General features: G+C 46.2%; 1 protein-coding gene across 6 annotated transcripts in view; it reads left to right on the top strand.

The window, feature by feature from the left end:
* The first annotated feature begins 5,020 nt into the window (after positions 1-5,020).
* Positions 5,021-24,954, top strand: part of LOC104367993 (glycerol-3-phosphate dehydrogenase, mitochondrial) — a 61,988-nt gene continuing 42,054 nt past the window's right edge. The window contains exons 1-2 of one of the 6 annotated variants that reach the window (XM_033006540.2): positions 5,021-5,083; positions 17,453-17,560. In XM_033006540.2, coding sequence (XP_032862431.1) covers positions 17,459-17,560 — 102 coding nt within the window. In that variant the 5' untranslated portion in view covers positions 5,021-5,083; positions 17,453-17,458. Of the gene's footprint in view, positions 5,084-5,413; positions 5,540-10,334; positions 10,352-16,529; positions 16,559-16,865; positions 16,930-17,011; positions 17,081-17,452; positions 17,561-24,954 lie in introns of those variants that run through there. The other 5 variants (XM_042784277.1, XM_033006544.2, XM_033006543.2 and 2 more) reach the window with 5 other exon arrangements.

Genomic DNA, 24,954 nt, shown 5'->3' with positions numbered 1-24,954 from the left:
TGCCTACGGAATAATTCAGACTGACCTGAAATATAGCATACCTCTTGGTAAGAACCAACGGCCTGGTCATTAGTCTCTTGTGTTTAACCAACATGTACCTAATCCTTAATATTAACAGAAAAGTCCAGTCAAGACACCTTACTGGCCCCCAAAACAGTGAAGGATAACTGCAGGCCTTTCAAAATGGCTTCTAAAAGCCTCTTCAGTCCAGGTTTCCAAAGCATGCTCTTGTCTTTCCAGCGTGCAGAAAATTTGTACCATTCCTGGCAAGTCCTCCGCTGAGTGGAGTACACGCACATCAACTTGGCTTTAACAGGTCATGGAATAAGCTGGGCATTTAAAAATATCCACCTACCCAAAAGGACAAATGAATACATATTGCGGAGCCTTCAGCAAAGATTGTTGAAACAAAACAAACAAAACAATCGTGGTAATCTTTTAGGTAAGATTTATAATGTAGAACAACTTGTCAGTGCAGGTTAAAGTTTTAAGGCCTAGCAATTTTGACAGCGTCCCTCTGAGCACAGTGAGAGCGCAGGGACGAGCAGGACAGCAAAAGGTCACTTGGTCACACGTATCTGCTGCCTCTTTTAAGTTTATCTCAAGACCCACTAGGCACGTCCCAATTAATTATTTAAATCTGCAGGGAAAAATATTTCTGTAGATGAAAAGGTATAATCTTAAATTCTAGGGAAGCTACAGGATGGCTGGCATGGTCAAAAACAGCGCTAAGAGGAAGCCGGGGCGGGATATCCGACCCACAGGCTTTGGCCACCGAGGGAAGTCATTTCCATCCAGTAATTTTGATGTGCTTCAGGTATCAGCAAAGTGGAAACTTACGGATTTTCCTATATCCCTTTGTTTTCAACTGAACGGTTCTGGATTACAAAAGGTCACGGAACCCAAATTGACAATTATAGATGTGGTTATTTAAAATAACTTTTCCCAATACAACTGTTGACTACGTTGCTAGCATTCTACATAAGCTCCTCATAAGCCTGTGGAGACCCCAGAAATGTTTGCCCCAGATACTCTTCAGTGGTCACAAATGAAAGCCACCAGGCAAGCAATGCCAGCGAAACGGACACTGGAAGACAAGAACTCCAAGCTTGTGCTTCTTCATTATGTACTAGAATATTAGGCTCGGGCTTTCAAAGGGATTGCATATGCCTTTGAACAGGTTTTCTAGGATTTTTCCCTAATCAATCGAATGGAGGAAATATCTGGATAAAAAACAGACGTGTATATTCACTGGGGCTGATTTTGGTCTTTCATTGCCTGAGAGAAAAAAATAATATAGCACAAATTCCAAAAAGCCTTTTTCATTTCATTTTCTGAATATAATCTCTCTCTCCCTGGCACACAGAAAAAGAAAATAAATTCAGAAGATTTTTTTCATATTTCCTGCCACAACAAAAATCTTTAAACAACAGAAAATAAATACACTTAGATAGTCTTGCTTTCTAAAATATATTGTCTTTCTTTTCTCCCTCTCAACCAATGAAATTCATGTTCTCTATCAGACCTAGCTCAGCTGTTTGGCCCAAAAAAATACAGACACTCCACATCACTTCTTTCCATTGCTTGGCTCTCCCGCAGTTAAGCTGCCTGTGCTGCCATTGCAGGGAGAGGCCAATTAATTATTGGGTTTGTTCTGCAACAAATAATATGACCTGTGACCTTATTCTTTTGAAAATGCAATTTTTGCATTTGTTTCTGTGACTTAGCCCTGATGTGGTATCTTTATATAATAGCAAACAGTAAGGCATAATTATGATGGTAAGGTATTACTTCATTTTTAATAGAAAAATGAGCCACTTTCTCTTTTCAGCCACACACACACACAGAGATCAGATGTTTCTATCTGTTGCAGTGTTGGGGGAAAACGTTTAAACACTGGCAATACAGCCTGGTTCAGTTGGTAAACTGAGTATCTGATATGAAGCAATACAGTTGTATTTCCGAATGACACCTGATACCAGCAGCCAGAGATGGGAACACTTTTAAATGTTTAATCACAGACATGACTAAGTACTTTTATTTTCCAATGGGAGGACCTACCATGGACCCTGCTTGAAAAAATCTCAGTAGAGAAATTCTGCTTCTGTTTCTGTCACTTCATTTCAACTCTTTCACGATTATTACTACCCCTTGCTCCTCGCAAAGACATTTTCCTGAAGACATATTAGGAGAAAACATATTTGTGAACGTATGAACAGATTTTCTTCTTATGATACATAACTTTGGCATGCAGTCAGGAAATGATGGTAATCTTTTTCTCCTTGCTAATGAAGAGAAACTGCCTCTGGGGTTAAGGACAAAAGGTGAACTCTCCCTGAACACAATTTACACCTGCTGAGCACATGATTTTGGGCATCTAAAATTCTTGTCTTGGCAGGTGTCCCAGGGACCAAGCCACACACACGGAGACTTAGGAGGTAATATTTTCATCTAGACATCAAATAAAAAACAGACTCAAGAGGGATGAATTTTGTGATACTTTAAGGCATCTCATTTTTTTGCTTAACCTTGTAAAAATCTTTCATTATCCAAACTTATGAACACCAATCTTTACCAACCAGTAACTAAAAGAAAAACACAGATGAAAAGGAACTAAGATAAAAAGACAGCTGTGGTTGAAAGGAAGCCTAATCAAGGGAGGAAAGAACAGCCCATCCCTCTTTTGGTGGTAGCTGCACTGTGAACCGGTGGAGAACCTTGCCTGGAAAGGGAGATTGCTAGGGAAATGTGATCCTTAAAGAAGCTTTCACACATTCTTGGATTTCCCTTTTATGAGAAGAGTGGTACAGCACTCTCCTTTTCTACCCCTTTTAAGATTTTGTGGGTTGGGAATAGTTTATGAAACCCAGAAGTGCTGAGGAGCAGAATATGTTCGCTTGGAAACTGGATGTAGGCACATTTTACACTCATACATTGCTTTGTTTAGAATCAATCAAAAATTATCATAAATTGCTACTGACAACACAGCCACATCTGGGTAGACAACAACCTTGAGAGGTGGGAGGATAGGATATTTTCCCAGCTCTAACAAATTTATGATGATGTTTTGAAGATTGGTTGGAGACGGATGAAACAACAACATTTAGTGCCATGTTGGTACACGTATATAGGGTAGGTATTCACATCCAGAACTTGTGTGTGCCGGATCATGATGAAATTTTTCACCAAAATTTGCATTTAAATACTTTTTTTTTTTTTTTTTCCTAGCCCAATTATTATTTTTTCCTCACAGTCTCCCTCCAAAAAACCCCACAAAACCATACTCTCAAAAAACAACAAATCCATTTCTGGGGGTTTTTCCCTTTCATTTTCTGTTCTTTCTGCTCAGCTGAGGTATTCCCATGGATTCTAAGCCTGAGCTTCTATGGTGTTTTCTAATTCCCGCTGTCCCTCTAGATCTTATTTCCTTTTAAGAGCACCACCACGTCTCCCAACGTGTCTGGGATAAAAACTGCTTCCAGCATTGGTGGCCTGAATACCACTTACTTTGCAAAACTTCTGAAATCCAATCCTGGAAGTTGTTTACTGACTTTAAATGCCATTTAGAGAGCTGATAGCCATACGTTATTATTGCAGCATCCAATTTAGCTCATCTGGTTATATCTGACCCAAGAGGGAGGGATTAGGTTGCTGCGGCCTCCTCAGATGGGACCTGTTACTGACATTTAGCTGGCTGACGGGGGACTGGAGCGTGCCTGCAGGACACTGTGGGAGGGAGATGTGCCCCATCCTTCATGGCAGCAGCAGGTTGTTTTTCTGAGCCTGCTAGAAAACACGTCTCATGCTGCCTGTAAAGCATGTTGACTAAGCAGCGAGCCCAGAAGAACAGCAATAAAAGCAGTTTCTGGGAGACAGCCAAGAAGCACGGTTAGAGACACAGCTGATCTCTGTATGCCTGGAAAGCAGGCAACCATGGACCAGCACGGAGAAGGAGATCCCAAACACTTGTGGAACCACAGCTGCAGTGCGCTAAAACTGTAAATTTGCAGGGAAAATTACAGCCACAAGTTCAGCAATGAGTTTGGGTGGGGGAGGAAAATCCTGGCTTATTACTAATGTTTGTCTGGCTTTCTCGGTGCAAAAGAAGCATCAGGCAGGAATCTCCAGCTGATTCCCCCCAAAACCAGAGCTGTGTTTGCCAGCTGTGTCCCTAGGAGCCTGGAGCATGGGAACCAGGATGGGAAGCAAAGGGGAGCATTCCAGACCATGACTCTCAGCAGCAGCTCCTCCAGGTCTTGTCACTTGGCATCACAGGGCAGAAAGCAGTGAGAAGGAGGATACACAAAATGTGACAAGGTATGACCCAGTCAGCAAGTTACTGATGAGCCTTACCCAGCAAGTGCCTAGGGAAGTTCAAGACTGAAAATCCGCGATTTTAGAGAGGTAAAGAATTGGGAAGTTTTCCATTCAGGAGGCCCCCAACAAAGCAAAACAAGCCTGCATACCCTGTGCTGCAAAACTGAAGTGAGATTCACCCTGTCCCAGCAGCTGTGCTGCCCGTTCCCTGCCCGGGACCCTGCCAGTGTCACGCTGGGCTGGGCTCCATCAGCTGCGCCCCAGAGGGTTAGTTGCACAGTTTGGGAAGCCTGGCTACCCTGAAGACTGGGATTAACTGAAAACTTGTGCTTCTGGCAAGTCTGGTAGCTCAGTGGGGTTTTGTGAGAAGTTTTGGTTGAAGTAAGAGAGCTGGTGGATTTACCAAGCCACGGAGATGTTTCTCAACTGGCTTCACACCTTAATGCAGAGTACAACTGGCAAAGAGAAGATGTGGATTTCTGTATATCTGCTATGCACTGCATTTTTATTTTTTTTTTTTTTTTTTTTCCCAAAGCTGGATCCTCAGAGATAAGTGCTTTTCTGGTCTAGGATTTCCTCTGCGAATCACCCAGGTTATCGCAGAGCTGTCTGGGTTAGAAGAACCGTAGAGCTCATCTAGTTCCAACCCCAGGAACACCTCCCTCCCACCCGCCCAGGTGATGATTACAAATCAAAAAGACATGTGGGAGCGGGCTTCTTCCCCCTCCACTGCAGTGCTGGGCAAGCGGAGAAGGACCCGCAGCGGGTAAATGGGCGCTAATACGTATATGTGTATTAATGGGTTTGCAAGGAGGAAGGCGCTCTGTGAGCCAGAAGCGAGCCACCGCCCGAATCCCTCAGAAACGAAAACGATAAATTCAGCCAAGCGCCGCTTTCCGCGCTGGTTTCCCCCGCGGGCCGCAGCCGGAGGAGGGGCCGCGCCGGGCCGCGACGCCCCCGACTCGAGCCCGGGGCTCGCCCTCAGCGCCGGCGCGGGAAGAGGCCCCGGCGGCGGGGCCTAGACCGGGGCCCGGGCGGGGAGGGGGCTGGCGGGCCGCCGGGGGCCGGGCCAGGCGTGCCGCGGCCGGAGGAGGCGGGCAGGGAGCCGGGCCTCCCCCCCCCGCCGCCTCCCAGTCCCCGGGCTCCTTCACTTCTCGTCCCGCCGGCGCGGCGAGCGGCGCGGATCGGGGCGCGGGCCCGGCCGGGCTCCGGCAGCGGGGAGGTGAGGCGGCGGGGCGGCGGCGGGTTGTGGGGGGACGCGGCTTCCAGGGCTTCGCGGGCTGCCCCGCTCCGGCGGGGCTGCGGTGTGCTCCCTCCCTCCCTCCCTCCCGCCCACGCGTGTGGTAACGGCGTGCGTGCGTGTGTGTGTGTGTGGGGGGGGGGGAAGCTCCCTTTGTTAGCGACCCGCGGCCGGCTCCCTCCTCCACACCACAGCAGCTCACGCTTACCACCCAGCCCGCGGGCTTCATTTCAACGCCTGGGATAGGAAGAAGGACCCAAAAAAAACCTGAGCGCCTGTGGCTGCTGGGTGGAAGCGGTATCCTCAGGTCCCCGGCCGTTTCCCCCCGTGTCTGCGCGTTGTCACCCTGCCCCGGGGCTCAGCTCCCACTTCTGTAGGTTTCTGTGCCTAACAAATATGGGCGGGGGGGGGGGCGGGGGTCTGCAGAACCCTTTAACCGCGTTTTCTTTCTCAGATAGAGCTGTTAAAATACAGCATCTTCTGTTATCAGGGGGAAAAAAAAAAAAAAAAAAAGTGAATTCTGGGCAAAGAATAGCATAGTTACACTGAACTTTGGTAAATAAGAACGGTTATTCCTCACTCACACTGAACATACTTGTGGGACCGCATCTGGGTGAGAGTGGGTCGGTGTAACAAGTTAAGTCCTAAACTTTTTTGAGCTCTTATCTCTTCTAGCCAATCACTTCAGGAAATGTCTGTAAGCCCATTACTACAGGAAAAGATACAAATGTGTGTGTGGAGGCCTTGAGTTTAAACCAGCCGGATTTACTACCTGCTGAGCTGAGCCTGGTGTTTACTGGTAGTAAAGGCGCGCTGAAAGTGAGCTCCCTTCCACCCGCTGCTCGGGAGCGGGGGCTCTCCCGTCTCTGCTCGGGTGTAGTTGCCCTTTTCCTCTCTCTGCTGCCCGGACAGGCTCTCGCGGGGGGCACGGCACTGAGGGACCCCCCGCCCGTGCTGGGCAGCTGCGGGGGCGAGGGCTGCTTTCCCTGCAAGGCTTGGAGCACCACGGGCACCCGAACCTGTTACTGCTGCAGACTCCTGCGTTTGTCTTCTAGTGGGTCGTGGCTGGACTTCTCCGTATGTCTTATTTTCACTCTGTGTTTGCAGTCTGCTTCTGGCCTGAAGCTCTCTTTGAACCATGACTGCTCTCCTGTCACGGGGTTTCCACCCAGGAAGGTTCCCTGCATGAGAGGTTGGCCAACTGACATTGGCCTGAAGACTCTGAAGTCCCTTTGAAAGATAATCTCCTGACCATGAATAAGGAGCAGGCTGGGAGATGCAGCTGTTAGGAGTGTGGTGTATTTTTAATTGACGTTAATCAGACCTTATCTTTGCCTTACTTATTCATAGGTACGGTTCAGACATGTTTAGTGGTGAGCAGTGGCTGAACAGCTAGCTAGTAAAGACTCGGTCTGATATTTCCAGATCTTTAAGCATTAATAGCAAAGGCAAAATCCAGTATTGGCTCTTCTACAATAGCAATGAGCAGAGCATTATTAATTGTAGCGTTAGACACGTACCAATTTTATTTAGTCTAACTTTGGATGAAAGTTTTGAGTAGGCACACGTGCATGAAAAATTATACACACACCTTACATCTAATTTATAGTCTTACTTTGGTTGTATATATATATATACGGATATACACTTTATTTTGCTTAATTATGTGTGTGCACATGTATGCATGCACAGGAGTATGGTAATAATAACTTTGTGAGCTAGGCCCTTACTACATAATGCAATATTTTCTCCAGAGATCCATTTCTACCTGGTGATCTGTGACTAAGGGAAATGCCGGAAGCTGGGTGGATGTGGTAGGTTCAAAGGCCACTAATACAAACCAATTTCCCAAATTAAAGCTCCTACAGGTTCTTTTCTGCTACTTTGTCTCCACACAAGTATCTGCAAGCTTTAGCAAATATTTAAAGAAATGTGCTTTTTCCACAGTCAGCTTGCAATTGTTACTTTCTACTTCCTCATGTAAATATCTGGATGGTTTCAAAACAAGGGCTTGCATTTTCAAGTAGCTCTTTTAAGCAACAGTTTACTTTTATCCTAGTGCTTGTTTACGTGTTGGCAAACAGGACATAAATAATTATTTTACAGTTTCTAAAATATGTTGGCCTACATGGCGCTCAGTTTGAATCAGAGGTCTGAGAGTCTAGCTGCAGAACCTGGTTAACCCCCCGTGTATTGCCTGGCTTTCCAGTTGTGGTTCGAGCCTGCGTTTTCCAGGGGATTAGCTTTGTTGGGGTGGGTGTGCCCCTGCGGCCCATGGGGGTGAGCAGGACCGGAGGGCTCCCTCCCCAAGGGCCTGGGAAGCCGGGCACACGCCTCTCCCCTTCCTCAGTGGGAGACCACTGGTCAGCTGAGTGCTGGGTGAGAGGGGACACGGACACGAAATAAGAATTAGAGGCTGGGGAAAAAAAATAATTCTGAAGCAGATGGGGCAAAAGTGGGAAGATCGCTGTTTGGAGAAGGAAGGACTCGTGCATTACGGCTGCTTCATGGGCGTTCGTGGGTCCAGACTGGAGTTACTTGGGAGGAGATGATGCAGAGCACAGAGGCGGCGTTCTCAGCAACACCCGTTTTGCTTTAGGGGTCCACTGCAGCTGTGCCGCAGCTCTTGCTAACGTAGGTGTAGCCCGTTTCTTCCAAAAAGCATTGCTGTAGGAAACCGTTTTTATTGCATAATGCGCAAACAGTTTGTAATCAAAACTCTTCTACAGTATCACGGTATCGTTTTTAGGAACATTCTGTATCCCTAAATAACTATCTCTGAGCCAGGTTCCCGAGCGTGCGTGGAGCTCTGTCTCAGAGGGGTTTCCAAATTCCGGGTGAACTTGCCCCGAGTTACATCCCGATAACGCCGATTGACGGAGCCCAGATTGTCATTTCTCTGCTGGCTGGGTGCAAAGTCTTGGACTATACCTTTTCCCCTTGGCAAAGTGTTTCTCAAACCAAGTGTTGATTCTGATTTCAACATTATATTGAATGCACGCCCCTCCTCTGGGATTAGATTTGCATGTACTATCAGGTCTCAGTCTTTATTCCAGTGTATAAAACTAGGCTACTTCCTTGACACACCTAAGTAATCACTTCATTTGTAGTTATTTTTGAGCAGGTGCCTGTTTGTGTAGGCAGGTCTATGTCCAGTCTTGTAATAAGCAAAACACCTTATTTTCTAACCCTTTCTCCATTAGTGTTTGACTAAGGAGGGGGAAAGAAAACCATGGGTGTAGTTCAGGATTAGGATCAAGCTGATTTGGTAGACTGCCTAATCACATACCTGCATTAACTACGAGGGAAATGAAGAATATAGGAAAAAAGGGTCAACAGTTGTAAATTAACTGAATCTAACAAGAACATCTCTTTCTAATTGCAGTAATTGGTTTGTAGCATTTGCAAGCTTGTGTTGTGTGTGTGGTGGGTTTTACAGCTGATATTAATTCCCACTAATACAGAAAGCAAGAATGACTATTTAAACTATTTAAGCTAAAAACAATGTTGGCACCAGAACAAAAAAGTGTGAAAATCATCCTGCTTACATTTAGGCAGTAATCAGGCTGGAGACTAGGTTTCCCACTCCTTGGATGTCAGATTTTGAAGTAATCTTTCAGTAGGACAGAAAGGACTTTAAATACATTTATCATAAAAGTTGATAAATATATCATGATGTTTGTATGATGGGAAAGCTCAATGCTCATGACCTCAGTGTTTCTTTGTATTCCTGTTAGTTCTTGTGTACAGAGCATGGGATTACAGCTATTGTTGTCTGTAAGTATTGCCTCAGTCTCAGAAATTTACTGCTTTCTCTGGCAAGATTACTACTATCTGAAATCTCAAGAAAGATTTACAAATCAGACTTCTCCCCTCATTATCTGTAAGGCATTTTTTTTGGTCGGAGGGTAATGAAACAAGAAAAAGAATTGGTTGGGTTAAAAATACAAAGAGTGGAAAGAGAAGCCAAAGAAGTTTGTTCCATGCAGGATACAGTTTAAAGCAGCTGGGATATCATCTGATGGCTGGGCGGGAGGATCTTGGTGTCTGCGTACAGAAAGCAAATTAAGTAGTTTGAAGAAGAGGGGACTGAGTGAAGGAATTAAGATAGTATGCCTATTTTTTGCTTTGTTTTTTCCTTTATTTTTGCGCATGACGAGTGTGCTGCAACTGCTTTTGGGAATGCTAGCTGAGCTAGTTGCCTGTCCTGGAGCGTGGGAAGGATTTTCCCCATATGGTAAACGGCTGCTTTGCTTCCCCTTATTAGTGTAGGGTGGCCTGTGGGGTTTTCAGGTTTTAAGTTCTGAGTCCGGGAACTTACAAATTTGTGGTGTGGTCCGTGGCTGAAAGGGCCTTGTAACCCTGTGAGCTGTCTAGATATTGTGGGTTATGTTTCTGTGCTTGGTTGGTGAGGTAGTTCTTGGATAATTACTTTAATTAAAGTGCCAAAACTTGCGTTTAAGAACCCGAAGTAGCCATGGGAGGCTTTAGGAGAGGATCTGGAGGACAGACTCTGCCGTGATGCGTTGGCCATGTCTCTTACCCACTGGAATTCTTTCTTGGCATGTGGCTTCATTATAGATATGGCTTACAGTAATTACCTGTAGAAGTCACGAGTGCATGAGTCAGTAGCCCAGACTTCGGTTGCCCTTCAAAGCGTGCTGCTTTGTTCTCTTGTTTGCTGACTAGGTAACGGTAGCGCAGGGCAGCCCAGGAGATTAGACCCACATCAGCTGAGGAGGGAGATGCTTGCTGACTGTTCGGGGTGCTTCAGGGGAAGCTTCTTCAGTCCTGGTTGGTTTAAGCTTTAATCACTTGCTTTTAAGATGCTTGCTTCAGTTAGTCTGGTCTGACATCTGATGTAGTGTAGTGTTAACCATTTCAGTCTATTAAAAAGCAAAGGAGAGAGAGCTGGTAGATGATCTTGTTAAGGGAGGGGTACTAATAGGATTATTTTCTGATTACTTCCCCTTTTCTTGTTATTTGGCCACTTCCTGCAGTGACACAGCCCACAAACTGCCAGTAGCAATGCTCTCAGAATTAGTACAGCTTTAAATACTTAAGTTACCCACACTAAGATGCCTAATTGTGGCCTGTCTTGCTGCTGTTCTGTGCCGTCACAGTGGCCACCCTTTAAGTAGTCCTGCAAGAAGGATCAAAAGCTGAATTAGAGGGAGCTGAGGATAGCGACTTCAGCTGTTTGGAGAAGCAGAGGCGGTGCAAGACTCAACTCAGCCTGGAGGGACATGGGTCCAGGCTCTCGTCATCCAAAACTTACCTGAGAAGCTTTTGGAAGGAGTGAGAAAGATTGAATTAGACAATGCTACTGTGCCAATGGCAAGTTATGCAAACTGTAGTGGCGATGATAAGTTTTCTATTTTTAAGTCTTCCATTGAGTGACTCACTTTATTAGATGTGTTCGTTTAAAATGGAATGTGAAGCACCCAGATTCCATGGTAATGGCCTCGTAAAGCACACAGATATACAACATAACAGATTGGATTTCTTCTCTTAATTTAACAGGTTTTGCGTCTCATACACCATGTCTGATGGCAGCATACAGGGCGTCACACACTCCTATTGCTAAGCTCTACAGTTTGTATCCATCTGTCTCTTCACTTTTGCTAAAGTAGTCATCTTTCTTTGATCTCTAACTCACGATTCTGTGTCTGAATTCTCCACCATTGTCCTTCCCTCATTCCTCTCATTCTTTCCCCCAATTTTGACCATGCGCTGCTTAGATCCAGCCTGATATCTTAATAATGAGAAAGTACTTGAGTAGAGAAATGCCGGTGATTGCAGTGCTTCCTTTTCGGTCACCTGGCCTCCCTGGGTGGGAATGGGTTACACAACTCACAGTGAGATCCAGCCAACAGTCTTGCAGCTACCTGGGCTGGGCATTCGGGGAAATAAGGAAGGCGAGTCACTCCTAGGACTTTTATCAGCCTAATGAGAACTGCAGGGTGGCAGATGTTTGTCGCGTGGGGCACGCCATTCAGAAGCAGCTGCTGAAGACGGGTGCTGAAATCGCTTCTTTAGAAAACAGGATGTAAGTTGTGTTTCGTATGCTTTTTCGTTCTTAAATGCGGGGCTGAAAGCGAAGCAGAAGAGTCCTGCACTGAAATATAGCAGTCGATGAAGCAGAGCCCTTGCCTGTGACGCGGGAGGTCCGGGGTCTGTTGGCTTGCGAGGCTCAGCCGGGGACCAGCCTGGACCCTGGAGCAGGAGCTTCCTCGGGAAGGGATGGTTGTGGATTGTGTTCTGCTTTGCATCAGAGTAAGCGCGACTCTGAATTGCTGGTTAAGAAATGCTCTGCAGGAGGGAGTGGTTCCTGCTGTGATGACAGTTTGTATTAACTTTTTTAAGTTTTAGAAACTGAAAGCATGAGCTTGGCCTCATGAATCCTCTGTGTAGTTTCCATTTCATGTAGACTAGCTCAATTTCTTTTTTTTTTTTATGTTAACTTCTTTCCCCTTTGTGTTTCCTTTCAAGTTGGAAGCCTATTTCTTATCAGGAATCCTTTAATAGCTAGAAGTTTGAGTTAATGTCCATGCGGATCCGTCGGCATGGCCCGCTCGGAAGTGCTCCTGGTGGGTTATTTCACTCTTAGGACAGACCCTGCTGTGCGCAGTACCCGCGCTGGGCGGTGTGCCGCTGGCTCCTCCCGTGCTGCTCAAGGGCTCCTTCCTCCTGCCAGAGCTTGTTTAGAGCCTGTCGGGGACATCAGCCCACCCTGGCATCGAGGGCCTGGGTCCAAAGGATGCCATTTATGACCGGTATCGGAACTAGTGATAAGGCTTAACATGCAGATTTACAGTGTCTGATGGCACTTACAGCATCAAAGCACTGGACACTGTTTGAGCCATTTTCAAAGATGACTCAAGATATTTGTGTTATGGAAAGATGACTTATTTCTGACTGTATTGCATCTCATGCTGTTTGCTATTATAATTTTCATTAAAATAAAATCCCATTTCCATCACAAGCTATTGATCTCAGCTTGGCAGAGAGTCGAGTTTTATTACCTCCTTGCAGAAGATGAGAGGTTTTTAAGTGTAGGCTCTTCTCTGTGTACATAGCACCTTGTTGTAGCTATGTGGACTGCATTCTTTCCCCTTTCATCCTCTGTGCTCTGGTTTATCCTGCTTGGTGCCGACAGTAGCCCTTAGCAGCCGTTCTGGGACAGAACTTGAGGAAAAACCCCCAAGTGTATGTTGAGAGAGCCTTTAATTTCTCTTTGGTTACGTGTACGCCGGGGCAGTGTGTAAGCCGTCCTCCTGCCTGGAGGAGACCTTGCTGTGTGCCATTTCCCACATGCAACGCCGTTCCTGTCGGAAAGGAGCATTTGGGCTGGGAGAAGGTGCAATATGGCCTAGCAGGGCCCCACCGAGGAGTCTGAGGCAGAGCACGGCCCACGGCAGCCTGGCACGTATATACCGTGTCTCTGCCGGCTCTTTGTCTGGGGCTCTGCCTGCCTGCGGTACCAGCTAATGCCCCGAACTCAGTTCAGCTTAATCCAAATACCTCTGCTCATAGCTCGCAAATGTGGGCTCGTGGGTTCCCAGGATGAAATTGAGATGTTCTAGGTGTAAAAGCACTGTCTGTAGGTTTGAATGCCTGACTAGCTTGGTGTTGTAGTGGCTTATGCTAAGCCATATTTCCCTTTCTGTCCTTGAATAAGCTTCTCTTACTGATGGTGAGCAAGATTTATGTGGCAATTTGAGCAGCTGGTCTCCTGGGAGTGTTCCTTTCTCCAGAGAATTGCATATAATCTAGCTATCGGCTCTGAGCAGAGCTAATGACTCGCGTACTCGGTGGTCAGACAAGCAGAGGGTAGCCCCTCACCGACAGCTGATGGCTGAGGCTAGGAATCCCTCCTGTCTGGGGGGCACTGAGCCTGCAGGTTTCTTTACATTTTTTTATGTTATCTTGCATAATGAGAGTGGCAGCATCATTCTCTGTGGCAGATCTAATTTCACTTTAGCAGGGTTAGGGCAGCTGTATCCACAGTGAGACTGGTGGAAGGTGCTGCTGCTGGAGTGATCCCCAGCCCCGTTCCCGCGGTGCCTGTACCTTCGTGCCCGCCGTGGCAGTGCCCGGAGCTCGCCCGCGGTGCCGACTGAGTTGCCGTAAACAGGTCGCGTTAGCAGAGAGGCTTGTCACAGCTCTCTGCACGGTGTCTTATGCGCAGCGAAAAAACTGTGCTCACTTGCGGGTGGAAGCTCCGGGGCAGTCGGGTCCAGCTGTGGGCAACCACGTTTGTATTCCAAGGCTGTTAAGTGGGGACAGCAGAGGTGAGGTCCAGCCGGATCCTCCCTCCAGGTTATTGCCTTTGCTGCTTCTGAAGCAGCTTCCGCACTGCCGCGGCTTCCAGCCCGGGGTATCCGTGTGCCCAGATCTCCCCCCTCGTTACCGGTGCCCGTCCGTGTCTGGCTCCGCGGGCGCAGGCAGCTCTGGAGGCACTGGGAGTTCGGGCTCCCCACCTCGCCCTGCCCGTGGTTGGGTGTCAGCACCTTCGGGTGCCGCTGGAGCTCCGCAGGCTTCTGCGGGTGTCGCGTTGCTTGCACTGGCTTCTGCAGAAAGTTTCACTGGTAGAAATTTGAAGGTGGAAAAAGGTTAGTGTGCCAAAAGACTGTGGTAAGCAGGCACCATTCTAAAGATTTTGTATCTCGTCCAGAATTTTCAAGAAAACAATTCCGAGTTGAACTTCTGTTTGATTTTGATAATCATTTAACTTCTGAAGGCTGACTGTCCTTTATTTATATATGCGAAGGAATACTGCATGCAGTTGGCAGTGGAGTTTGTTGGGTTCTAATAGAGGTTTTTGTATAGGTAACTTAACTAAAGGCTGTTTGCTTGCCTCTCTAGTATTGTGTTAGAGCTGGTGCTTCGAAGCTTTCTGGATCAAAGTAAGCAATGCGGGAGCACGGGGGTTTTTGTTGGTTTTGCTGTTTGTCTGTTTAAACGAATTCTCTTACCTGGAAAAACTAGTGTTTCTCCCAGTTAACAAAGGAGAGCCCACGGCACCCATTCTGGGAGGCCGCCTGTCGCGGGTGCGAGCGTGGCGGTAGGGCAGGGGCTGTGGAGGGAGGGTCGGCACGGCGGAGCTGGCATGGGGAGCTCCTGCCGCTGCAACCGGAGGCCGTGGGTCCGTCCTGCGATTTGCAGAGGCCTGTTGGGAGGTGGAGACGGAGGAGATGGAGCTCTCTGAACGTGAAGAGCAGACATAGTATTAGCCATTATCGTATTTCCCAGCATTGGCCCAGTACAGCTTTTATTCCACCCATAAGCATGTTCTGCTTGAGGTGTTATTTAACAATAAAGTTATCAGGAGAAGAATAGGTACTTCAAACTACTGAAAAATAGCATCAGGCTATCTGTGTACCTCAGAATTGTGGTGAGTGTTGAGTTTATTTCCTCTGAGTACTTTCATAAGTTTGTGCAGCGTTGTTGTACAGACAACTTAGAAATCTGCTACGCAACTTTGCGGGGATTCATGCTGTTTTTTGTTTGTATATGCAATGATACTTCTAGTGTGATTCACTATGAGAGTAGATATAGGTTGATACAGTAAGTGCTTTTTAATCTACAAAGGTCAAATAACTACAATATTTCTTCAGTTTTAAAAGCTTAGGGGTTTGGGGGTCTTTTTAGGAGTATTGATAAAATGTTTGTTAAAAGGCCCAGTCAAGCATGCAGTCCAAAGATTGTGATTTCCTTGCTTTAAAAACAAAAATAAATGACTTCCCAAGGTGTCTGGGAAACTGCATTTTTAAAGTGAGCTGGTGTAAGCGGTGATCACTGAGCCTTTTAGTCAGCGGTCTGCCTACCTTGTGCTGCTCTAATTCAGTCTACTCAATGAAAATGTAAGGGTTTGACTCTGGTAGGTAGGCACCTGCTCTGCAAAATGAAGCCTCAGCACTGGTTCAAGGAGGCCGGGGGCCAAGAAGCGACGATTGGTGTCAACCTGGGTGCTCGGCACGTGGCTAGGAGCCCGCTGGACTGCACTTGCCATCTAGCACCAGCTGCTGAGCTGTGGCTCTCGGTTCGTTTGCTCATCGTTAATGGACTTGCAAAGAGTTCCACTGAACAGGGCTGAGCAGGGATTTGTGCTTCAGCCGCCGTCCTTCCTGACTGAACCGGGTCCAACACCGAAAGGGTACACTTCCATTTGTTTTCTTGAAAGCCAGTATCTCAGCAGGCGTGTAAGCCGGCTTGCTGGAAGATGCTAATTTGTTCTTTTTAAACTCCCTTGGATTCTAGAGCATATTGTGTTCCCAGAACAGGCACTTGCAAGGGTTTCATACTCTTACTTTGCTGATGCGTAAGGTGTGTGAAACCACTTCAAGGCTGCCACCAGTTTGCAGTCTGAAAGATGAGTTATTATTCTAGCGACTTGAAGAAGCCTTATGGTAGAAGCGAGTAGTACGCCGAGTGCTTGGATGATGTGTACGTATTCACCATCACCATATGCTTCGTGTGGCTATCGACGGTATGTGAACTGATGTTGATTGTCTTAGTTTTTTTATTTTGCAGGAGACGATGAGTGCGGCGATGGTAGTGCAGGTTTTCCAGCTGCTGTTTTAATTCTGGTGCAGTACTGAATTTCATGTTGCGTTACGACTCCATGTGTATCTGTAGGCGTTTCCAGGTATATAGAAGTGATAATACAAAAAGTTGTCTTAACAGATCTAAGGTGGTAGGGTTTAGCTGATGGGGAAGTTTTACTTTTTAATTGGGCGGGGGGGGAGGGGGGGAGGGCAAGCCTACGTGCTGCTCTTCAGAAAAACTTGTGGGAAGCTGTGAGTTGTGGCCTTCTGTACAATAATCACTTGCACGTGGTACATACATCCAGCCCCGCGGCTCCCCGCTCCTGGCTCGCGGCCACTCCGGCCGCGTTGTGAGTCTGCTGGTGTTCCGGCGTTGGCAGGGGGTTGTACACGTTGCCTGCTTCTGCTGGAAGCCTTAACGGTGCTAAATCTCTTGTGTGGCGAGTGCTGGGTGAGTGTGGGGCTTGGACAAAGATGTCTTCATAACCGGAGGGCTTGGAGCGCTGACGGCAGTCCTTCAGACTTGATGTATGTTGTTTCTAATGCGATGCGAGCCGCCGCGGTCCTGGGAAGATGGATTAGGTTGTGCCTGCTTAAGATTCAGGTCAGTTCCATGCAAATTTTTCATTCAGGATCCGAACACTGGGTCTTTCAAGAATTTGCCTGACCCACATAGGGCTAGTTTTAATCCCTCTGTAGCTAGATGATAAAAGTTCTGCGCTTATTTCAAGCCACTTCTTCTTGTCTGCTGTCTCTGCTGGTGCTTCTCGCTGAAGGACCTGCTTCCTGACCAGCACCAAGTCGCTTCTCCACCATTCCCGGGTAGGACAAGCTTTGCTGGTGTACCGGGAACAATTCCAGACTCGAAAGCAAGCTGGAGTGCCGTTAGGGAAACGTGATCGTAGAAGTAGTTTGGTGGGATGGGAGGGTAGCTAAAGGTGATCCTGTCAAGCAGATCAGCTGTTGTGTTGTGGTAAGGATTTGGTGGCCATCTGGCTGACGACGGGGTGTTCTTGTTCTGCTTTTGCCACAGCGTTGTAAGCACTTGTCACATATACGAGTACTTAGAGTTTAAATGGGGGGCGTGTGTACATATCTACTTGCATATCTGCATACTCTTTTGTCGTTCAGCTCTCACAGCAAATACCAGAGCACTCTGGCTTGCCTCTGTCTAGACTAATTTGTTTAGAAATTATTAATATTGCAATTGCTAATGAATATATCGCTACCCTAAGTTTCAACTTGTCACAACATTGTCATTAGTTTCTACAAATGGTCTATTCTGTGTAGCCTAGATTCTAACATGGTAAAAGTGCCTATTAATTTTTATCTTCTTTTCTTACAGTAAAAAATGGCATTTCAGAAGGCAGTGAAAGGAACTGCTCTCATTGGAGGAGGTGCCATAGCAACAGTTTTTGGCCTCTCTCAATTTTCTCAGTATAGAAACAAACACGTAAGTATTAATTATGATTTCTGATAAAATATGAAACTTAAAATCTGTTTGAGCGTATGTTAGGTTTATACGAATAGTTTTGTTTGGAAAGGAATGCCAAGAGCCTCTCAGCTTGATTTGGGAGGTGCTAATCTGAAGCATGGCATTAAATGATGTTTCACTATTGTAGGTCTTCAACCAGTGGGGAAGTGTGATTCTTGTAAATAATTTTTCATGTTTAAAACATTACCTTTCTGGACTACTGGGGATTTTACTTAATTGCAGGTGGAGTGGAAAGTACTGATTGAAGTGTAAGCACTAAGTAGAGTTTGGACAGTATTTTCAAACTTCAAAGCTTGAAGCAAACCACTAGCATTACCTCTGAAAATTTCAGCTTCAAAGCAGTCATGGTGCCAGCTCCTGTTCAGTTCAAAAAGCTGAAGGCTGTTTGAGGGTAGGATCTGTGCCAATGAAGTGAATGGCGGGCGAGGCTCCGGTTGTTTCTGGTGGGCATTGGCTTCTATCTGGGTGGGCACAACCTAGACCCTGGTAGGCTCGAGGGAGGCACAGTGCGGAGCTGTAGCTGAGGCACACAGGCAGAATAAATTCCCCGAGCAGTGAAGGATGATGTTGGAGACCTACTGTTAAAGTAAAGTAGCGGTAGTGGAAAGAGGTGCAGTAGATTCCAGTGTCAGTTTGTCTATTGATTCTGGTTGTTGTAGAAAATAGATTTCATTGGCATAGCTGCTCCTCACAGTAGGGTCGGAGTCGCCGCGCTCTTTAACTCGCTTCTCAATGCAGGAGCCAAGAGGAAATCAGTAAAAGGAACATGAGTGGTGGACTGGTTTTAGGCAGAGCCAGTGGGGACCACCAACTACTCTTTGTCTTAAAGCAAATAAACGCCCGTTGTTTTGATGCAGTTGTGCTGTGCTTTAGCGTTTTATAAAGTAACCATGTCTGGGCTTAGTGGGTGTGTGTAAGGGAACGTGTCTCCTGATCTTGTGTTAGATGTGGGCTGTTAGGCTGGCACCTCGCATTTGGCCGAAAATGTTTGCCATCAGTGTTCCATAAAATGGTTCAAGTAGGTGTAGTCAGAGCTGTGGCCTGATTTGCTTCAGTCTGGGTTTGGAGAAAGCTTTCGCCCGAGGAGCTACCTCCTCCTGCCTTTGAGATGGTATCAGTCTGAGCAGCTAGGTTAGCAGGTGCTCATTTTGCGTGGTGTTTTCTGCTTCTCACCTTAGAAGTGTCATCAGTCAGCTCTTTATCTAGACAAGCTGTTACTCTGTGAACTACTTTAGTTACCACACATTTACTATAAGTTGCCATTCAAATTGGGCAAACTGAAAATAGGAACAGAAGTGGATCTTAATGGTCTAGTTGAAGGTAAAACAGTGGGTGATGGGAGACAGTCTTCACTGAGCTCCATGGAGGTGTGTATTACGTCTGAATAAACGATAATCTGAATCTTCTGGCTGTTTCTGTGGGGAGGAGGAGTAGCAGCTGAGGTACGGGTAAAGCAAATGAGATGAGTCATTTCTGGGGAACCTAGCTGGAAAGTGGATAAGCCAGGATCCTTATGGCTTCAGAAAAAATGTTGCAGAAAATAAAACCTAGCATTTAAAGTGAGCTTCCCATTGGGCTGCCTGTCTTGCACCTAGCTGATAATACTGTTTCTAACTCTCTCTGGAGTCTTTATCACAGGATTTTACAATCTGGCTTCATTACTGTCAGAAATGGCAGCCTCAAATTTTAGGACTGTTAAATAAGAGAAGGAGTTGGAAGGGAAGTATGATCTGGATAGCTAACTCGATCCATATGCAGTATTCCAGAATTCAGGGAATTCCCATTTTTCTTGGAATGGATGGCTTTTGGACGGCCATTGTGAATTTCCAGAGACAGATTAAAAAACAAAGTTTACGAAAGGTGATCATGGTGTCAAAATGAAATAAGGGCTTGTCCCTCAAATTCTAAACCTATTGTGTAGGATCAGTCTACAAAGGATCTGAAAATTTCCAGCATATGTGTAAGCAAATGGATCTGTCAAGTGAACAGCGTGTTGTTTTCATGTTGTACTAACTTGCACATTTCCCACGTGATGTCCCTTAAAGCTGCTGCCTTAAACACCTAATATAGGGCAGCAGGTGGAACATAACTGGAGGGATTGACACAAAGGAGGACAGTCCATTTGTCGTGTTGACATATCTAAGCTGTGGGCATGTCCCCCAGCCCAAGTGTCCTCTTTTTAATAATGCCTGCCAATCAAATATATGCTAGGGCAAAGATCTTGTCTTCTTCTGCCAGAGAAGGATATTGCCCCAAGATGTGCACTAATTGGCTACACATTGTAGGAAATCTGTTGTTATTTCAGGAGCAGAATCCATCACATAATAAGACAGAAATACAATGCTCGTTTTTTTTACCCATGTCCGTATTGCTTCACTTAGGGACAGGATGTCTGTGCTGTGGCCAGCGTCCTGGAATCAGGGGCACCCAGTTACAGAATGAAGACCTCAGCTGGCTAATAATCCTGAACACACAGCCCGGTTGATCTGTCTTTCTTTGTTTTCCATGTTCACTCAGCTGGTGTTCGATGTTTCTGTGAAACTTGGCTGTCCAGGTAATTCCAAGGGAGAGGCTGAAGGGTGGTGAAGTTCTCGCCCTTGCGAATGGGTGGGAGGTCATCTGCATTTGTTAGTCGAACATACTGGTGAGGGGTTTGCCTACTAAAAGGGATGAATATTGGCAATTTCTGATGTTGAAATTTAAGTTGTCTTTTCTGGGTTTGAGAGTCAAAGCCCGACGGAGGAGAATGGCACAGTTAGCATGGTTAACCTTGTCTGTAAACGGCAGTAAAGTGCTTATACCTTGGAAATAAAACACTCCATTGATTCAGATCTGTCCTGGTTTTCAAGATTTTTATTCCAGCTTATTTTTCTATACACACACACATGTGCTGACATTTTGGAGCGCATTTCTGCAACTGCGATTGCAGCAATATAACCTGAGAATATAGATCTACGTATGGCATATCCAGTCATACAAGCAGTTTAAATTGCCTTTACTGTGTTTTGGGGTTTTTGACAACACACAGTTCCTGCTGGGCAAAGGGAGGATGGGAACACATGTTGACACAACAGAACTGTTGTTGAATTTGACTCATGAACTGATAGATGAATATTGCACTTCTGTTTCTTTTATAGTAACTTGATCATTGGGATTTTTACTGAATTAATAAACTGGGTTACCTTAATGCTGTGTGTAAGGGAGTGAGTAGGAATGACAGTAATTCAAGCAAAACCTCTTCCAGTAAACATGCAGGAGTGGTTCTTTCATACTGAATAACCCTTGCTCTTAGGGAAGCTGGTGAAGCTTCCTGTGCAGCCTTACTGACTTCTCCAAAGAAAAGGAGACATTTGGGGAGCTCTTCACAGCAGGTAGTGCAGAGGTCTGAAGAAGCTAGTCCCTCTGAACTGTTTTTGATTAAAGCGAAAGTGTGCATAGTTTTTTTCAGTTGCTACCACTGTAAATGTATTTCACATTAAACAGGACAGAAACTCTCAAACCCATGTGTGCTCCATTGACTACCAACCATGAGCTCTTGAAAAGAAGAATTGCATCTGAGTTGAAGTTGGACCCCTCTGTGACACAAAATACACAAGCTGTGTACATAATTGATTGATTTGGCCTCAGATATTCAGGTACCTGGATGGCAAAGGTGATACAGCCAGCCTTTGCTAGCTGTTTCACCAGCGCTTCTAACACTAAGGGTGATAGAGAAATGGAAATACCAGTTTCTCTTGTTTCCTGTAGACGCTGACTGAATTGTCATTCTTGCTTTTTGTGCCTTTATTTTAATGCATCGAGCCAAGTGGGCCAGTACTAGAGATGATGTGGGTATTCTTTGATGTGCCATGTTTGAACTGGAGACCACTGATGATTTTTTTTTTTTTTTTTTTTTTTTTTTTGCTTTTTTCCCCCCACTCCCTATAATCATGAAGGGAAAAAGCATGGCTTTGTTTTGGAGTTGTAAGAGATTGCTGTCTTTTCCTAACAGCCCACCAAATCCTTCTCTCTTTCTGGTGTGTAAGTACAACGTTGGTCAGTAGGAATTGCTCATCAAGGTGAACCCAGTAGAGTGTGATAATATGATAATGCATCGGGGCCTGCTTTTGGTTTTTTAAATTACTTCCTTTTTTTTTTTTTCTAATGAATAAGGATGATGAATTTGACTCTGCAAACCTACCTGGAGATTTACATTAGCAAATTAACAAGAATGCTTGCTTATGGATTACTAGATCACTTTATAACTTCATGATTAAATTCAAACTGCCAAACTAAATTTCTTCTCGCTAAGAGTGTAATCAAAACCATTCAAGGAACTCTTGCCTGAGAAATTGTAGATATAAACAGCAATTGCTTATTTCAGTAAACATACTTGTTCACTGCCAAACTAATCACGTTATTGCAGATGGAATCCCTGTATGCAGCTTTTCTTCACTCTCGCATTTAATTGACAGCAAGATGAATCATATCTATATCAATTCCTGGTGCACTAATCACTTTGCTTATATTTCAGTGCTAATCTCTATGCTCTTGCTATACCAGTGGCTATCTGCTTGGGAGTCTGCTCTGTGTTTTACTAGAAGCCATTTGTTTCTACATAATGGGTTTAAAAACCAAACAGAAAATACGGTCAGAACTAAACGATGCTAGTACTTCTTGAACTGTGCATTTTTTTCTTCTATCTTCTCATTTTCCTGAAGCCAAGTTGTGCACTGTGAAAATAGTCACTTGTTTTGCTGCAGAAGGCATGTCTGGAAACACAGTGCCAAACTTGTTTTGAGGTGGGGCATTTTCACTTTCTTAAAGTTTAAGGAAGTTGAGCACATGTAGCTGAACTTGATCAACCAAAACAGATGCAAGACTAAGCCCCGGGTGGTTTTGGTCTTCACAGTTTCCACCTTGTCCCTGTCGTCTCCAAGTCCCAGGGCGATGCTTGGGGAGCTGGGAGATCGGCATCACTGCCTGCCTGCGCGCCCTGCAATGACGGAGCACTGGCAGCGTGCCTAATGCCGCAGCTCACCCCGGGGGCTCTGCAGGGAGCCAGGCAGGATCGCTTGCTGCCCAACCCAGAAACCTGCAGCTTTCAGGTATTCCAGGGGGGCAAAAAGCTGCTTTCACGTGCTGCCTTCTCGTCCCCTTTTGGGAGGGGAAGCTGCACGGGGCAGGAGGGTCGTCTGCACGGCCGCGGAGGAAGGAGTGACGGCAGGAGTGGCTGGAACCCGCCCTGGGTCCATCGCCGCCTGAGAAAAAAACGTTCTGGAGCTGCCTCAGTGTACCACACTTCAGGGATATAAAAGTTTCTGCCGTGCTTTGGGGGATGTAAAAGTTTTGAGTGCTGCTAGGAGCGAGTAGGCTGGGGAGAGAGCGGGGCAAGAGGCAAAAATAGGTGGGAATGTCCAGGATTTATCGGTCTGAAGAATAACGTGGGAGCCGAATTTCTTTGCAGAGCCAAAACTTTGCACCTCCTCTGGCGACCTTTGGCAGCTGCCCCGCGTGGTGTGTAAAGGCGCGAGAGCGAGGGGAGGCTGTAACTGGGAAGGCTCATCAGGATTCACCTCTGCTTCGCTTCGACTCGACCTCCCCGCTGTCTGTGTGTGTCCCGTAACTCCTGGGGCTGGCAGCGTGGCTGTCTCTGTTTGAGGGTTGCGGTGGGTTTAAACAAGCTTCTAATTAGGAGACCTTTCGTTACTGTTCATTTGTAGTCGGTGACTAAGCCTGGGCCACAGTTGGCCGGGGGTTTAATGCGGCTGCTCACGTGGGTGAGCCTGTGCCCGAGCGCTGGCTGGGCTGGGGTGACCCCAGCGGGAACCACGAGCACCGTGCTTGGGAAAAATCACTGGTAATACTGTCGCTTGGGTCATAATACGCCAAACTTTGGTTGGTTTAAGTCTTAATTTTCACTTTATTTCCAGGAAGATATAAATCCTTGATACGAAGCGAAGCACTCTTTCTCTAGCCCAACTTTCCTTATCGATTGAGTTGTAACACGTGCCATGAAAGTGGTTGCTGCTCCTCCAAGTAATTTGCATGAGCTACTTGTATCACAGTCAATATAATCCGTGACTACAGGATGAGCCTGATCATTAATTATCTTTTGAATATACACTTCCTTTAGATGTGGATACTAGTTATTAGATTTTATTTTCAGTTCTGTATTAGTGATAGGAACACTGAGAAATAATGCATTCCAATCATAATACTGCTGAAGAACGAGCACGTAATTTTGAACAAAAATATTGAGGTTGTACGCACCATATAATCTGAACTCAGGCTTCTTGTGCATGGCTGGATTTGCTGTTAATTTACGGGGGACGTGTCGCCAGAACCGCTTTTACCTTTAGCTCGCACGTCTGCTGACGGAGCTCGGCGACAGCCAGGCTGCTCGAGAGGAGCTGCGCCGCTCGGGCTGCTACTCGTGGAAACCCCCCTCAGCTGCACCCCTGAGCAGATGGTGGCAAGCGCCTGCCTTACCTTTGTCAGTCAAGCTATTTTAATGCGGCAGGTGTACGTTCCCTCCCCGTTGCAAATGCCGGGGCGGGTGGCTGGTGTTCCTAAAACCTGGAGGCGGCTGACGTTAGCAGAGTTTTTCATAGCCGCAGGGATCCGGGAGCGTCTCTCGGGGGAAGTCAGCGCGTGGGCTGAGCAAGGGTACGAGGCCGAGGAAGGGTAACCGGCGCCTTGTGACGGTGTGTTTGCAGCGCGGGGCTGGCTGGGCTCCCCGGGAGCGCTTTCTGTGGCCGCCAGAATTCCCTGTTAACAGCGCAACAAGCAAGGAAGTCGTAGGAACAGCTCAACGACTTGCCTGGTTCAGTTTATTCAAGGAGCGTTTGGAGATAAGAACTTAAACGCGAGAGCTTCCTTGCACATTGTAAGCTGTGGATGGAAAGAGATTAGACAAATAGATTGGTTTAGGTGATAGTAAGGAAGTAGTGTTTTGTGGTTTGTTACTTGCACTTGCAGTAGTTTACTTCATCCTGTCCAGGAGATCTGGACACAAGCTATTTTATATCAGTTGAGTCTGCCATTTGGACTAAAGAGTTGGGTCATCGTCAGACCTCGGACTATAAGGTCTAAACAGGTTTTACTTGTGTTGGAAGTGTTTATATTTTTTAGGAAACAATGAGAGAGTTATTCTTAATTTCCTATTTGTTTATTTTGATCCATTCTGAAGCGGCCAGTTCTGCCCTCACCTGGGCAGTATAACCATTTATTTATTTTCATGTAGGTATTTGAAATCAGAAGGGTTTCAAACAGTTCCTTTTGGAAGTGCTAGGTACTAATAAAAGCACGTCTCTCAATCCAACAAAGCTCAGAGCACCAAAAATCTGGTTATTTCTGACAGAGCTGGCTCA

This window comes from Tyto alba, unplaced genomic scaffold, assembly GCF_018691265.1.
Source record: "Tyto alba isolate M040663 unplaced genomic scaffold, T.alba_DEE_v4.0 Super-Scaffold_7, whole genome shotgun sequence".
Taxonomy (NCBI): domain Eukaryota; kingdom Metazoa; phylum Chordata; class Aves; order Strigiformes; family Tytonidae; genus Tyto; species Tyto alba.
The sequence above is the reverse complement of the archived record's forward strand: the minus strand, read 5'-3'. Positions and strand labels throughout refer to the sequence as shown.